Here is a 15,883-nt window from a genome sequence, read left to right as displayed (position 1 = left end):
CTGCACCTTTAAGGGTCACAGACAATCCGAGGTAACACTTTACTTGATAGTATCGACATAAGAGTGGCATGACACTGTCATGACACATGAACCCGAACCCGAACCCTAACTTTTAACCCTAACCCTAACTTCTAACCCTAACTTGTTATGACAAAAACCGAATGTCACTTAATAACAGAAGCGTTATGTCATAAACGTTTATGACTTGTTTATGACACATTCATAACAGTGTCATATCACTCTTATGTCGATACTGTCAAGTAAAGTGTAACCCAAACGGATTAAACACAAACACAAACTATACAACTCAAACATTAATTATAGTCCACACACAGGGTATGAGACTGGTTGATTTGTTGGCCACACCCACCTCCATCTTCCCATTGGCCAGGGCCTTGACTCCTCCCATGTACAGGGCAGAGAAAGGCAGCTCAAAGACTGATGGCAGATGGGTCATATCTATTCCATTCATATCAGTGACCTGCAACAGAGACATATGCACACATACACAAGCACACACAGACAGACAGGCGCGCCCGCACACATACACAAGCACACACAGACACACAGACAGACAGACAGACACATTAAGGTAAATTAGTCCCACATGCAATGACTGACGTTGTGTTGTGTTGTGTTGTGTTGTGTTGTGTTGTGTTGTGTTGTGTTGTGTTGTGTTGTGTTGTGTTGTGTTGTGTTGTGTTGTGTTGTGTTGTGTTGTGTTGTGTTGTGTTGTGTTGTGTTGTGCCGTAGCATGCCCCTGTGACTGCTTAGCTGGCAAGAACAGAGTGAATGTTTGGGGGAAATAAGGTACATGTCTCACATGAGCACTCTCTGGGAGGGCAAAGCGCTTTCTGTCAAGAGTGCCAAGGCAATACTAGAAACCACGCTGACACAACTCTACAAGGTGTCCAACGTTACAGAGACAAGAGGCGTACGCTAGCGCGCACACACACGCCATGGCATAGATACAGCATGGGACATGTTCTAAAAGCTCTATGTGGGAGGGCAGAGCGGGACATGTTCTAAAAGCTCTATGTGGGAGTGCAGCATGGGACATGTTCTAAAAGCTCTATGTGGGAGTGCAGAGTGGGACATGTTCTAAAAGCTCTATGTGGGAGTGCGAAGCGGGACATGTTCTAAAAGCTCTATGTGGGAGTGCAGCGTGGGACATGTTCTAAAAGCTCTATGTGGGAGTGCAGCGTGGGACATGTTCTAAAAGCTCTATGTGGGAGTGCAGCGTGGGACATGTTCTAAAAACTCTATGTGGGAGTGCAGCGTGGGACATGTTCTAAAAGCTCTATGTGGGAGTGCAGCGCGGGACATGTTCTAAAAGCTCTATGTGGGAGTGCAGCGCGGGACATGTTCTAAAAGCTCTATGTGGGAGGGCAGAGTGGGACATGTTCTAAAAACTCTATGTGTGACAAATTCTTCGTCGTCAAGGGCCAAAAATGAATCTGGGTGGACGGCCACAGGCCCCAACTACAGTGTAAATGTTGAAGTCGTGGACCATTAAATTGATGTATTGCATATGTGTGAAAAATTAACATTCTATAAAAAGTAGACTAATTTTTAAGAAATAAAAGTACTATTCTCTACTGTGCTCGTCTTTGCACTGTGTTTACAGTACTTGTATTAATATCATGAAATGACTGACTGATGACATGAAATCACTTTGGCTGTTTTAAGGAGTAAACTATACGTTGTATCTGAAGCAAGCAAAATCTTTGAAGAAAAGCATATGGAGCAATAATTTATGTCTTGGAATAAAGTTATTTGCATCAATATGAATGAATAATTTATATAGAACAGAACATACCCCTATGGAACAAATTGACACATTCTTCAAAACAATTTTTTTTTTTCTCCAGGAATGGAGACATACTTAAATGGAAATCGTATTTTTAAAAACTTGTTGTGCAACACAATGTGTTTTCATACATTTGTATTTGAGGAATAATAAAATAAATATTCATACAATATTAATACACACAAGTAATAAACTAAATATTAATACAAATACATTTGATTGAGCAATGACAATTGGGCCATTCAGATCAGTCAGTAGCTTCAGGTGCGCATGCAGGTGTAGCCTACGGCTGTATGCACTGTGCACACTATCAGGCTACTAACGAGAGAGAATTCCCCTGTGTGTGTATGAGTTGGCCTACCATAACTTCTCAACTCTGCATAGCATCCCATTAACTGCATGACAGTAGAAAATTTACAATTTTCTGTAAAGTAAACACATTATCAAAACCAACTCAACACAGAGCTATACGTATGCACACCTTTTGTTTCAGCAGTAGAATAACAGCGCACGCACACAGCAATTACAGAAGTTGTAGGCTAGGCTACTTGTAGCTTTCTTTTACGGTCTATGGTTGCTGTATAGACCATCCCTAAGGAACCGTGGGCCCCTGCTCTAGACCAGTGTTTCCCAAACTTTTTTTCTGGGGACCCACTTTTTAAAAATGACAGACCATCGCGACCCATTTCACTTCAGATCTTACATGCAACCTGCATGCAACCACCAATATTGTTTTAGGCCACAGGTTCTCAAACATTTCAATCAAAGGGGATATTCTTGCATGCTACGCAGGCGTCGTCACTCTTCAGCATTGTAAGCTGTTCCTGTATTTGTAAAGAGAGATGTTGTAGGCTACGTTGCGTTGCAGACAAATGGATCCAGAACACAGTCAATGTAAACATGTAGCAAATAATTCAAGTCGTTATATTGTAACCTATTTGTGGAGGTTTCTTTATTTGGAAAGTTGAATTCGCATTTCCCTCCGGAGTTAAACGTTTCTTTGTAGGCCATATACCAAGGCTGTGCATTGATGTTGTGACAAGCTATGTTGTAAGAATGTGAAATGAATACATATCAGAACAATGGCTTTTGCGCGATATATATCACTACTATATAATGCACTATTGAGCGTTTTAAATCCGAAATAATAAGGAATGTGATGAGGTTGCTATTAACTTTAAAGAGTGTATCTACAATCAAAACTATCTACAGCCTATGACGCGAATTGAATTGCAATGTCCGGTATATGGATGTCTGCTTTAGTTGACTAGATTTGAATCGGTCAAGTTGAAGAGCTGGTGTCCGTTAATGTTCGTGCAAATAGGCTGATTCATGTCCCTTGCATTTTGCAACGGCGAGGTTCATGGCAGGCGCCCCACAGAAATGTTTAATTTTGCGAGTGAGATGTCCACGCTGTCCCCTCTGCGACGCGTTCGCCCCCCCCAATTTCAGAGCTATTATAAATGCAAAATTGCATTTTGAGGGCCGTGACTGTGGTAAACAAACTATATCCTAATAGAAAACTGATAGCTTTCCTGGCTAAATTGTATAAGTTAGGCCTATTAGACAACATAAATTGTGCTGGCGACCCAAATAAAATCTCCTGCGACCCACCCGTGGGTCGCGACCCAGTCTTTGGGAAACACTGCTCTAGACCACACCTAGGGGACCGTGGGCCCCTGCTCTAGACCATACCTAAGGGACTGCGGGCCCCTGCTCTAGACCATACCCAAGAAACCGTGGGCCCCTGCTCTAGACCATACCTAAGGGACTTTGGGTTCTCTAGACGGTACCTAAGGGGTTTCTGTTTACTGTTGCACATGTGTTGCTGTGCATCTGATTGATGACATGGGTATAAATATCTGGGACAATTTGAGAGTGTGTGTGTGTGTAGGCGTGTGGGAGGGTATATTAGCTGTGTGAGCGCGTCTAGAGTGTGTGTTTGTGACTGTGTGTGCCTGTGTGTGTGTGTGTGTGTGTATGTATGTATGTATGTATGTATGTATGTATGTATGTATGTATGTATGTGTGTATGTGTGTATGTATGTGTGTGTGTGTGTGTGTGTGTGTGTGTGTGTGTGTGTGTGTGTGTGTGTGTGTGTGTGTGTGTGTGTGTGTGTGTGTATATATACCAACCTCTGGGAGTGTGTCCAGAAACTGTGAGCTGTGTGTGTCCCCTTGTCTAGGGGAAGGTTCTGGAACAACACTGTCCTCTTTATCACCCCCATCATCTTCCTCACCACCACCATCGCCACCATCATCATCATCATCATCATCATCAGCAGCGCCATTCTGAGCACGGGACTCATCTTCATCATCACACTCCTCCTCACTGGACAGCACAACTGAGAGACAGATACAGATACACACACATATAAGATCTCCCTAACACACACTCACACCCACTTACACAGACACACACACATATAAGATCTCCCTAACACACACTCACACACACTTACACAGACAGATACACACACTTAACCTGACTTGAAGTCATTCATGCGATATTGTATTGTCTGCCGGTAATTTTCGGAAAATAAGTGGCTTCAGAATGAAGCAAGTCCTGTACGTCCTGTCTGGACTTATTTTCGGATAATTACGGTGGACAATACAATATCCCTTACAAAGGAACATTGGAATGTCCCGCCCATTTAGCTTTTAATCATTTAACCCACTGACTAGTGATCCTAATAGCCAACTAGACGCCTAGCTGACTGACACGCATTCGCACACATGTACAGTAACTTCCTGTGTATTAGCCACATTATAATATGAAGAAGGGAAGAGATGGACAGTCACAAAGAGATTGGGGGGAGGGAGTTCCAGAGTTTGGGGGCCAAGGCACTGAAGGACCTGCCACTTAGGGTGTGCATTGTGTATTAGCCGCAGGACAGTGTTTTATATCGGTTAAAAAAAACAAAACCATATTAGTGCCATATTAAGTGGCCCATGTATTAACCTCATAGTTGAGACACGTGTAATGCAGGGAGCATGGCAGAGCAGGGGGGCGGGGGGGCAGACAGGGTTAAAGGAGCGTCAGCAGGTGAAGGAGAAGATGATAAAGTCTGTTTTTGTGTGTGTGTGTGTGTGTGTGTGTGTGTGTGTGTGTGTGTGTGTATGTATCAGAGACATGCTGTCCAGTGTGAGGCGGGATGGCAGGACACTCCTTCCTCTGCAGCTTGACTGGGTCAACACACTGGACCCACCTGAAGCAGCTAACCCAGCCTAACACATCACATATAACACATCTAATACAGCCTACCTAGCTAACACATCACATATAACCCATCTAACACAGCCTACCTAGCGAACCCATCTAACACAGCCTTCCTAGCTAACACATCACATAACAAAGCCTTCATTAGCAACCTAGCTAACACATCACATAACAAAGCCTTCATTAGCAACCTAGCTAACACATCACATATAACACATGTAACACAGCCTTCCTTAGCAACCTAGCTTACACATCACATATAACTAGGGCTGTCAATCGATTAAAAAAAAAAAATCTAATTAATTACATACTCTGTGATTAATTAATCTAAATTAATCGCATATATAATATTTGCTGTGGAAGTATATTAAATATTTAAATTCAAATAAATCATTGATTAATCAGCATTAGTGACATTAAAGTTCAAAAACTTTATTATTATTATTTTCACTGTTCAAATAATGGCCATAATAATCTATGATATGACCTAATATGCTGAGGAAATAAATTCAAAAATGCTTCGGGAAGAAGTTTTTTTTCACATACAAGGCATTTCAGGCCACAGATATAACCTAGGGGACACAATGAAAATAAATTAACACTCCCCTCAATGTCAACACTTATTTCTTTGCATTGATGTGCGACTATAGAGTTGATGAACTCCGGTGATATGCAAATTCTTTGCTGCAGACATTGCAGAGGACTTTATTTGCAACACTTTATTTTCTATCAACACCATCAGGCCGTTTTTTAAAAGTAAATGTTTTAAAAAGTTTTATTCAGTTACCCGCAGTTGAAACTAAAGTTTCCCTCACAAACTCTGATTTGGTCGCTGAGCCGTTTATGAGCGTTTAGTCCTAAATGAAAACGATTCAAACTCTCTAGCCACTCACTCGCAATTCACTGACGTCAGGTTCACTTAAAGGAGCCACACATACTGTAGGGCTAGGCTACTGTTAAGTTGTTGACTGCCGTACTATTGAGGACTATTATGAGTTCTGTCCATCATTTGGTGGTAGGTAAAATTACTGCAATAAAATTATGCTTATTAAATGCTTTCCCCAAATCACTTTTCACAATTCTTTTTCAAGAGTAATATTATCGGTTATCGTATTGGTATCGGCCACAACAAACCAATAAATATTGGTTATCGTTATTGGCCCTAAAATTCCATATCGGTGCATCTCTACATATAACACATGTAACACAGCCTTCCTTAGCAACCTAGCTAACACATCACATAACACAGCCTTCCTTAGCAACCTAGCTAACACATCACATAGAACACAGCCTTCCTTAACTAACACATCACATATAACATAGCCTTCCTTAGCAACCTAGCGAACACATCACATAACACAGCCTTCCTTAACAACATAGCTAACACATCACATCTAGCACAGCCTTCCTTAACCAGATCGCCTCACCATGTAACGCCAACTCATCATCAGCCAACTTGTTAGCCTGAACAGACATATAACATATCTAACACAGCCTTTCCTGAACCAGATCACTTCACCATGAGCCCTAGCTCAGGGGTTCTCAAACTTCTTTGATCCAAGGAGCCCTTGTGGGGGAGAAAGTTTCCAAGGACCCCCTCATCATCGCAACAATTAATGCCATTTGTGGCCAGGTTCACTATCCCATGTTTAACCCTAGTGACAGCACCTACCATTCAGAACAGCCACCATGTTGAGAAAGAGACAGACAGAGGTGGCTTCCAAATTGATTCAGTCTATCTGCTCAATGCTAACTGCAACAACTTTGGTGTTTTGTGTGTGTGTGTGTGTGTGTGTGTGTGTGTGTGTGTGTGTGCACTATGGGTACAACTAAAGTAACCTGAACCCAGTTACAGCGCTGGTCATGTCAGGGTGCAGGTGTGTGTGTAGATGGGCATGATTTCAGGATGCAGGTATATAAGTAAGTATATAAGTATACTCTTTTGATCCCGTGAGGGAAATTTGGTCTATGCATTTATCTCAATCCGTGAATTAGTGAAACACACTCAGCACACAGTGAACACACAGTGAGGTGAAGCACACACTAATCCTGGCGCAGTGAGCTGCCTGCAACAACAACGGTGCTCGGGGAGCAGTGAGGGGTTAGGTGCCTTGCTCAAGGGCACTTCAGCCACGCCTACTGGTCAGGGTTCGAACCGGCAACCCTCCAGTCCGAAGCGCTAAGCAGTAGGCCACAGCTGCCCCCAGGTACACACAGGTGTGTGTGTGCGTGTGTGTAGATGGACATGATGTCAGGGTGCAGGTGTGTGTGTGTGTGTGCGTGTGTGTGTGTGTGTGGATGGACATGATGTCAGGATGCAGGTGTGTGTGTGTGTGTGTGTGTGTGTGTGTGTGTGTGTGTGTGTAGATGGACATCATGTCAGGGTGCAGGTGTGTGTGTGTGTGTGTGTGTGGATGGACATCATGTCAGGGTGCAGGTGTGTGTGTGTGTTTATATCTGTATGTTGTTTCTCTGTGTTATACATACTGGGCTCTGATTGGCTGATGCGGGAGGGGGCCCTTATCAAGCAACGCCTCTCCTCATTGGCTGGCTGATCTTCAGCTGGGGTCACCAGACGGGGGCACTTGATTGGCGGCTCTTCGGCCCCGCTGTCTCCCGAGAGACGGAGCACGCTCTTCCTCATGACACACTCTTCCTCCCGCATCACGCCATTCCTTTTCTCCTCCGCACGGACCTCAGCGCCATTCTCACAACTCCTCTTCCTGCTCACTTCCTGAGAAAGGGAGGAAGGGAGAGAGCATGTGTGTAAGTGTGTGTACAGTATGTTATAAGAATAAAAATTATGTGTGTATACGGGTGTACATTGTTTTTGTAGCACGGTGTCTTGCTTATGTATGTGTGTCTGTCTGAGTGCATGTGTGCGCGTGTATGTGTGTATGTATCTTAGTTAGGGCTGCTCGATTATGGCAAAAATCATAATCACGATTATTTTGGTCAAAATTGTAATCACAATTATATTAAATCAAGTGAAGTTAAATAACTTGTATAACTTAAATAAGTCTTAGATTCTACTTATTCATAACAGCAAATATGAATGATTAAAAAAACAGACGTCTTCTAACAATTTGGTCGCCTCAATTGACAGTGATAATAACAAACTTAGCAGAGAACGCGCTAGTTACAATTTCGGTGTGGTCATGATGCTACCGACTGCACGAGCACACACACACACACACACACACACACACACACACACGCACACACACACACACACACACACACACACACACGCGACCCAAAGTGGCCTGAGTGGCCTGAGTGGCCTGTGCACAGAGGGGAGGGGCAGAGCTTAAAGAAGCAGCTTGAATCAGTGTGCTGAATGAGCTGGAATTGTATCTATAATGTGGCAAAATAATTGTTTTTTTCTCGATTATACTATTTTTGTGATTGTTTGGAGCTAGCCTGGATACCAGACTCTTTGAGCAGAAGTACATAGACAGGCGGAGCCAGGCTAGTTTGGAGCCCTAGTTTTAGTGTACGTGTGTGTGACTTAGTGTACGTGTGTGTGTGTGTGTGTGTGTGTGTGTGTGTGTGTGTGTGTGTGTGCCCACCTCCGGTCGTGCGTCCTCTACTGTAGGGATTCGTGCAGATGTCACCGGTCTGGACTCGTACGGCCCCTTGGGCGTCTGAATCAGGGAGGTCCGGCGTGAGGCCACCCTCTCTGGTGACGCTGTCACTTCACATGCCTCAGGCTCCGATTCCGACTCCAACGCCGGGGCTGACCACCCAGAGTCGCCTGCCCGCGGTCTGGCGGAGACTTTCGCTTTGGGGAGGTCCGGCAAGTCCTTCTCTGCGGGTGCCAGGGGCGACCCTGAGGGGAGTGGTTCTGATCCACTGGAGCTTCCCGACCGGGTCAACTCCGAACACGGTTGTTTAGACCTCGAGTTTGACTTAGAGAAAGTGAGAGACTTTGGCGTCTCTGAAGAGACTGGTTTGGATTTAACAGAGTTAGCAGGTCTGGGCGTCTCTGAAGAGACTGGTTTGGATTGTACACACTCCACAGACCTCAGTGTTCTGGTCTTAGTGGAGTCCACCAATCTAGCCTGTTCCGATGGTACAGAGTTGGCTTCTGGGGTATTGACTGGCTTGGACTGTTCTGAGTGATCCGATTCTGACCTGGAGGAATTGATTAGTTTGGGCTGTTCTGAGTCTGTTGGTTTGGACCTTAAAGAATTGCCAGTTTTGAGCTTGGATAAACTGACATGTGTAGGCTGGGGATCATCATCACGTCTCCATCGGTGATCGGCTATTTTGGGCAGCGACTCCTCGGACCTCCTTCGGTGATCGGCTGGTTTGGGCTGCGAATCCTCAGACCTCCTTCGATGATCAGCTGTTTTGGGCTGCGGATCCTCAAACTTCTTACGGAGATCAGCTGATCTGATATGCAAATCATCGCGCCTCCTTTGGTAATCGGCTGGCTTGGGCTGGGGATCGTCACTCGTCCTTCGATGATCGGCTGGTTTGGGCTGCCGCTTTGGCATCTGGCTCTCTCTCCGGCTTTTCTGTGATTGGCTCGCTGACGAATGGCCACATCCACTCTGTTGCAGGTAGCGACGCCCAATCTTTGTCTTCAGAACATCGTTGAGAACTAACCGCAGTTCTCGCCTACACACACACACACACACACACACACACACACACACACACACATACATACACACACACACACACCCATCAGTACACACAAATATGGTCTTCAAACATACACATGTCAAACACTATACGCAAAGACTGCATATTTTCACCTTTATCAAAACACACACACACAAACACACACACAAACATACAAATTATGGCAGGCTGAGATCTCAAATTATGGCAGGATGATAAACAAACAAACACACACACGCACGCCACGCACACCACATTGTTCATTCCACCACCGACCAGTTCACTGAAATCCAGACACATTTACAAAATACTTTGGACCGTTTGTGAGACATGGTGACCTATAACGTAATACACACTCAACCCTTCAACCCACCAACAAACAAACGCACACACACACACACACACACACACACACAGACATGAAGAAACTCACAGACATATTGAATCCATCGTATGTTCTACATATTCTGACAGAGAGCAACACAGTCAATCGGCACCAAAATATTTACACACTGTCAGCCAATCACGCAGGAGAATATGTGTGTGAGGCAAGCAGCTGCTGGGTCACTGATAAGCTCTGTGTGTGTGTGCGAGAGAAAGTGTTTGTGTATGTTTGTGTGTGTATGAGAGAGAGAGAGAGAGAGAGAGAGAGAGAGAGAGAGAGAGAGAGAGAGAGAGAGAGAGAGAGAGAGAGAGAGAGAAAGTGTGTGTGTGTGTGTGTGTCTGATAAGCAGATGCACTTGCAGAGCCCAGCACATGCGCACGCACACGCGCACACACACACAAACGCTAACTTTGTCAATGATTGTGTTCACTATCCTTGAACTATCCTATATTCTTGAATTTCCCCTGGGGATCAATAAAGTATCTATCTATCTATCTATCTATCTATCTATCTATCTATCTATCTATCCAATTCAACCGTATTTCACATCCTTTTCATGGGGGAAAAATTACATTTCTGAGTGAGCCCACATTACACAGTACATGTGTCATGCATTTCACAAACATGCCCCAGTGTCTTTTACTTTCACAACAATATGTGAAGATTAATCACGATGGCAGAGACTCGGCAGAGCAGAAACCAGCTTCACTCCACAGCAACACCAACACCCACCCTGACTGAAGGGCGCCATCTGGTGGCTTAACTATACCACATCTGATGTGCCTTATGTCCAAACGTCAGGAGTGACTTTAAGCTAGTGCCAAATGATGACATGTATACAGTATTGATTTGTTCATTCAATCATCCATCCATTCATTCATTCATTCATTCATTCATTAACATTAGTGCTCTGCTTGCCTCACACAGGACTCACCAAATTAAGAGATAATGAAGTCCCTAGACCCTTACATATCCATTTCCTCTAGAACTCGAAATAGCCAATCGGAGCCACTGAGACTGAAGAGCCCAGCAGAAATGGCCAATCAGTGTCAGAGCCTCTGAAACTGTGCGGCAGCTCGGTATAACAGAGGCTCTTTCTGAAACTAGTCACTTTCCCCTCTCCTTTGCTACTTACACTTCGGTTTAGATGTGAAAGGACCAGTATAAGGCCCACACATCCCACGTCCACAGTGGATGGGTGCAGGATCCAGTAGAAAAGTGTGCTAAAACAATAAGGGCTGTTCCTGGGTGGCTCGGCTCACACACAAACATCACACACCAAATACATACGACAAAAATCTGAATGGAATGGAGCTACCTGGTGTGCAGATCATCTCTTATTCTTAGAATAGAAATAGAATAGAAACCCCACAGATCAGTCTCAAGTCTGAGCCGACCCACAGTCACTCTGCAGTGAATACCAAAGGACAGGCATTCAGAAACCCAGTCACTCTGCAGTGAATACCACAGGACAGGCATTCAGAAACCCACAGTCACTCTGCAGTGAATACCACAGGACAGGCATTCAGAAACCCACAGTCACTCTGCAGTGAATACCACAGGACAGGCATTCAGAAACCCACAGTCACTCTGCAGTGAATACCACAGGACAGGCATTCAGAAACCCACAGTCACTCTGCAGTGAATACCACAGGACAGGCATTCAGAAACCCACAGTCACTCTGCAGTGAATACCACAGGACAGGCATTCAGAAACCCACAGTCACTCTGCAGTGAATACCACAGGACAGGCATTCAGAAGAACAGAAATCCATTCACTCCCTTATCCAGATTAGGATGAAAACCAAACGTCTGGATCAGTCAACCATCAATGCATCTACTTCATTTAGACTCTGTTTGCTTCAAACGTCACTGTCCATTTGGCTATATATGGAAAAGCATGAATGACTGTTTGCTGTGACCCTAATGCAGGTGTAGCAGGCACCGAAAAGTTGGTCTAATAACAAGATGTTTCATCGGAGGTCTGACTGTGCGACCAACTTTTTTTCTTTGTTGGAATGCTTCAAGCTTCACGGCTACCAGGAAAACAGGAACAATGAGATTCCTCTGGCTCTCCCCACATCAGCCCAACTGATACACACTAGACTGAGACATGGATGAGGCAGAGAGCTTATATTTCATTGGCTATGGTAGACCTGTTTGGCCCCCCTCTCATTCAGACAGATTTCCACCAATTTGACGGCTTATCTGATACGAGGTAGGCAGGCATAAAATGTTTAGCTCGCAATGGCAATAGCTCGAATTTTCGAACGAAATGGGTGATAATTGAAGGTGTTACGATAGAATTTTAAAGCAAACAGTGCTTGGCAAGATTCGATGACGTAACGTCTTAAAAAGTGGCTTTGAAGGACCCGTCCTTGACTTTGAGAGATGGTGGTGGTGAGAGGATGTGAAGCACATGTTGTGAACTGCTGTTGGAAATAGATAGTAGGGGAAGGACTTTACTTGCTGGGCATTTCCAGGGATGCTACTGGTGGGATAATGGTTTGATGTTGATATTTGTCAGTAGTTTAATGTTAAATGCCAATTTTGATGGTAAGAGTGCTAATGTTAATGTAGCTAATTTCTAACTGCCTTGTGCTCATGTTAGCTCATGTAACAGCGTGATAGTGGTAGCATAGGAGTAATACCATGGTAATGACTGTGCTTTTTTGAAGTAATGTTGCTTAGTGAAATTAATGTAAGGTTAAGGAGAACTTTATATTCATTGGCACAACCAACTCCAACGCACTACGGGGCACCTGTTTTTATCCTCGGGGATTTTAACCACTGTCGCTTGAAACAATCACTACCAGGATTTTATCAGTATGTCAAATGTGGCACGAGACAGAGTAAAGTCCTAGACAAATGCTATGGGTTGTTTTAATAGAGGGGAAAAGACAGCATCAGATTGGTACCGGCATCAGCAGATACCTAAGGTGATGATGTGCAGGTTGGTGCCTGGTATGGCAGCCCCGCCATCATTGTGTGTGTGTGTGTGTGTGTGTGTGCAGTGTTTCCTCTACATTTATTTCAGCGTGGCGGCCCGCTACGGGTTAATTAATACCCCCACGGTATCAGAATCAGGGAAGACGTACAATGTAGTTGCAAATAATCCTGCCGAAGTATCCTCCCCTGCTGGCTGCCGCTCACATTGCAATTTAACAATAAGTAGCCTAAAACTAGTATTATGGCCCGTCCAGTTTCACTTCACATATTATATATTGTATTAATGTAGCCTATTTAAAACATTAGAATTAGGGGAGACGCATATTGTCCGGAAGCATAGTAGCCTAAGCTAAATGCCCTCCGCTGGCTGCTGAAAATTGCAGTTTAACAATAAACAGCAATGCTAATCCGTGGTACCTGTCTAGTTTTATTCCATAAATATATTGTTTGTATAGACGTTAGTAGCACGCGCTATCAAGAGCTTCCATGTGCTACGCATATTTGACAACATCGTAAAAACTACAATTTTCGCACAACTTGGTGGAAAGGTGTAGCAGGCTAAGGAAAACCCATTCATTTCTGAAGCTGATCGTATTGAAAGTATTTCCCATATCGTAGCCTATTAGCTCGCTCGCAACAACAGCAAAAATGGAACTGGAGAGTGGATGTCTCCGCGAAGACACCGCTGTTACATTAGATGCGCACTCAATCGCGAATCGACACAGTAAAAAAAGCAACGACTGGTAGCCTAACGAAGGTAAATTGCAAAACTTGGCCAAAAACATTTTGTATGCACTCGTGGTGAATCGCAGACTATAAAGTATGAAGGAGATTTGCCCCAAATAAAGGCAGTGTTGTGGGTTGTGTTTCTACAACATGTTGGCACTGAAAGTGTTGTGAATCAGACTCATTTCTGTAAATGTACATACTGTGTAGTTCTTATGGTCATTTGTGATTTTTTTGTGCCCATGTGTACCCTGTGTGTGTCTTTGGTCTGTATGCAGTGTATCCATTGTTTATCCTTGAATGATTAGAATTCAATGAAAGCCTGTCTAGAGGCCTTTCGCTTATCACCAGGTGTGAAATGTTAATGTTTGTAGACACAGGCCTCTGAAGGACTTCCCAGGAAAGGGGGTAGTTTTAATTAAAAGACAATAGAAGCTGGCCAGACTTGATGGCACCAAAAGGCCACATCCCCACACACCACACCTTTACATTGCATATTCATACTAGTAGGTCACTCCTTCTCTTTGTGTGTAACTTAAATATGGTAGACTGTTTCTGTATAGTCAGAGAATCTGGTGAAACCCATGATGGGGTGACACAAACATGCCATCTCTCCCTTGAGGCAGGGCTCCAGAGTGCGACCAATTTGGTCGCATATGCGACCTAATTTTTCAGAAGTGCGACTAAAAAAAATCGGAGGTCGCACCGGTGCGACCAGCTATTCGAGAGAGGAAAAAGTGTCCGCATTGAAACTCTACCTTTGGTTCAATAACAGACACATATTTGGCCAATATCGTGGTTTAAACAAATCACAGATAGTGAAGGGCGGGACCTCCCCTCTGATTGGCCGTGGCCCAGTGCCTGTGTGTAAATTTGAAAATGCGTGTGCTGCAGAGAGAGAGAGAGAGAGAGAGAGAGAGAGGTCAGAGACCCGTCAGATAAACAGAGTGGATGTAGTTGCATTACAGTGTGGTCACATAGGCCGAGATAAATGTACCCTGTCCCCACTGCCTTTCGACGGCTGGCAGCAGCAAACCGATCAGACGAGCCCGAGATGATGATCAAGTTTATCGTTGCCTACGATAGGCCTAGTGAAACTTCCCTTCACCAAGTTCAGTCCGAAATAATTATTCACCAGAAAAACAGTTTGAACGTAAACCCGATGTACAGGAATGCCACTTGCGCCAAATTTATAGGAGTCATTGCAGATGAAAAGACGTCTTAAAATTGCGAACAATGCATACAAGGCCTTCGCGAACGACAGAGATACAGATATCGCCGAAAAGGAGTGCGTCATTGACCGCAGTTACTTGCAGGGAGTAACCCAGTTTTCAACAGCATATTCGTTTTGCGCGCGAGTTGTGTAAACTCATTCTGATGGCATCAATCAATTTAATCCGGTATTTGGCGCAAACCGAATATCGCTGCTACATTTAAAGCCCGAATATTCCCTGCATGTATAACTGTGGTCATTGTGTACGGTGAATTGAATGGACACATTTAGATCGAGCATGGCAAGTCATTGCAATAGCCTATAATAATAGGCCTACCATTTCGTTACTGGATTAACCATAGTGATGTTCTTATTGAAAATTTAAAAATACTAAAATTAAAAAGTAAATTGTATTGTGGGACTGTCAAATGATTATTGCAATCATCATTGTAAAATCACATAAAAATCCCCCAGGCTACTTGGAACATCTCTGTTCATCATCTCTGCTCAAATACATTTCTATGGAAGATGCTAGCATTGCGAGCTGGTTTAGCCAAGGCCTAAATCATGAAGGATAGTATGTAAGACATTGAGCCATGAGATGTGCAGTTTGAAGCCCTTAAAAGACGTGCACTGTTAATTTACTCACTGTTATTTTTATTTAATTCATCTTGAGATGTTTTAAGTTTAAATTTCAGCTCAGTGAAGCACTTAAAGCACCAACACTTCATTAAGTTACTTTTCTTGTAGAATTGTAAATCATAAGTCATAGGACAACCTATATAGGACAGTAATTAAGGAAAAAAGGTGAACCTGCTGCGGTGTTAAATGCGATGTGGTTGAAAATGTGGGTGCACCTAACTTTTGTGCTGGTGCACCTAAGAAAAAAAGTTAGGCGCACCAGTGCAAAAAGTTAGTCTTGGAGCCCTGCCTTGAGGGGCACTGGCC

General features: G+C 43.9%; 1 protein-coding gene across 5 annotated transcripts in view; it reads right to left on the bottom strand.

Moving 5' to 3' along the window:
• LOC121688683 (sentrin-specific protease 7-like) overlaps window positions 1-15,883 on the bottom strand; it is a 30,569-nt gene that overhangs the window by 8,372 nt on the left and 6,314 nt on the right. For 3 of the 5 annotated variants that reach the window (XM_042068440.1, XM_042068456.1, XM_042068463.1), the window contains 4 exons: window positions 8,603-9,656; window positions 7,518-7,764; window positions 3,947-4,155; window positions 371-481 (listed from right to left, as the gene is read on the bottom strand). In XM_042068440.1, the coding sequence (XP_041924374.1) occupies window positions 371-481; window positions 3,947-4,155; window positions 7,518-7,764; window positions 8,603-9,656 (1,621 nt within the window). Of the gene's footprint in view, window positions 1-370; window positions 482-3,946; window positions 4,156-7,517; window positions 7,765-8,602; window positions 9,657-10,095; window positions 10,198-15,883 lie in introns of those variants that run through there. The other 2 variants (XM_042068448.1, XM_042068471.1) reach the window with 2 other exon arrangements.

This window comes from Alosa sapidissima, chromosome 2 (assembly GCF_018492685.1).
Source record: "Alosa sapidissima isolate fAloSap1 chromosome 2, fAloSap1.pri, whole genome shotgun sequence".
Taxonomy (NCBI): domain Eukaryota; kingdom Metazoa; phylum Chordata; class Actinopteri; order Clupeiformes; family Clupeidae; genus Alosa; species Alosa sapidissima.
Note: the sequence above shows the minus strand (reverse complement) of the source record. Positions and strands in the feature narration are given on the sequence as shown.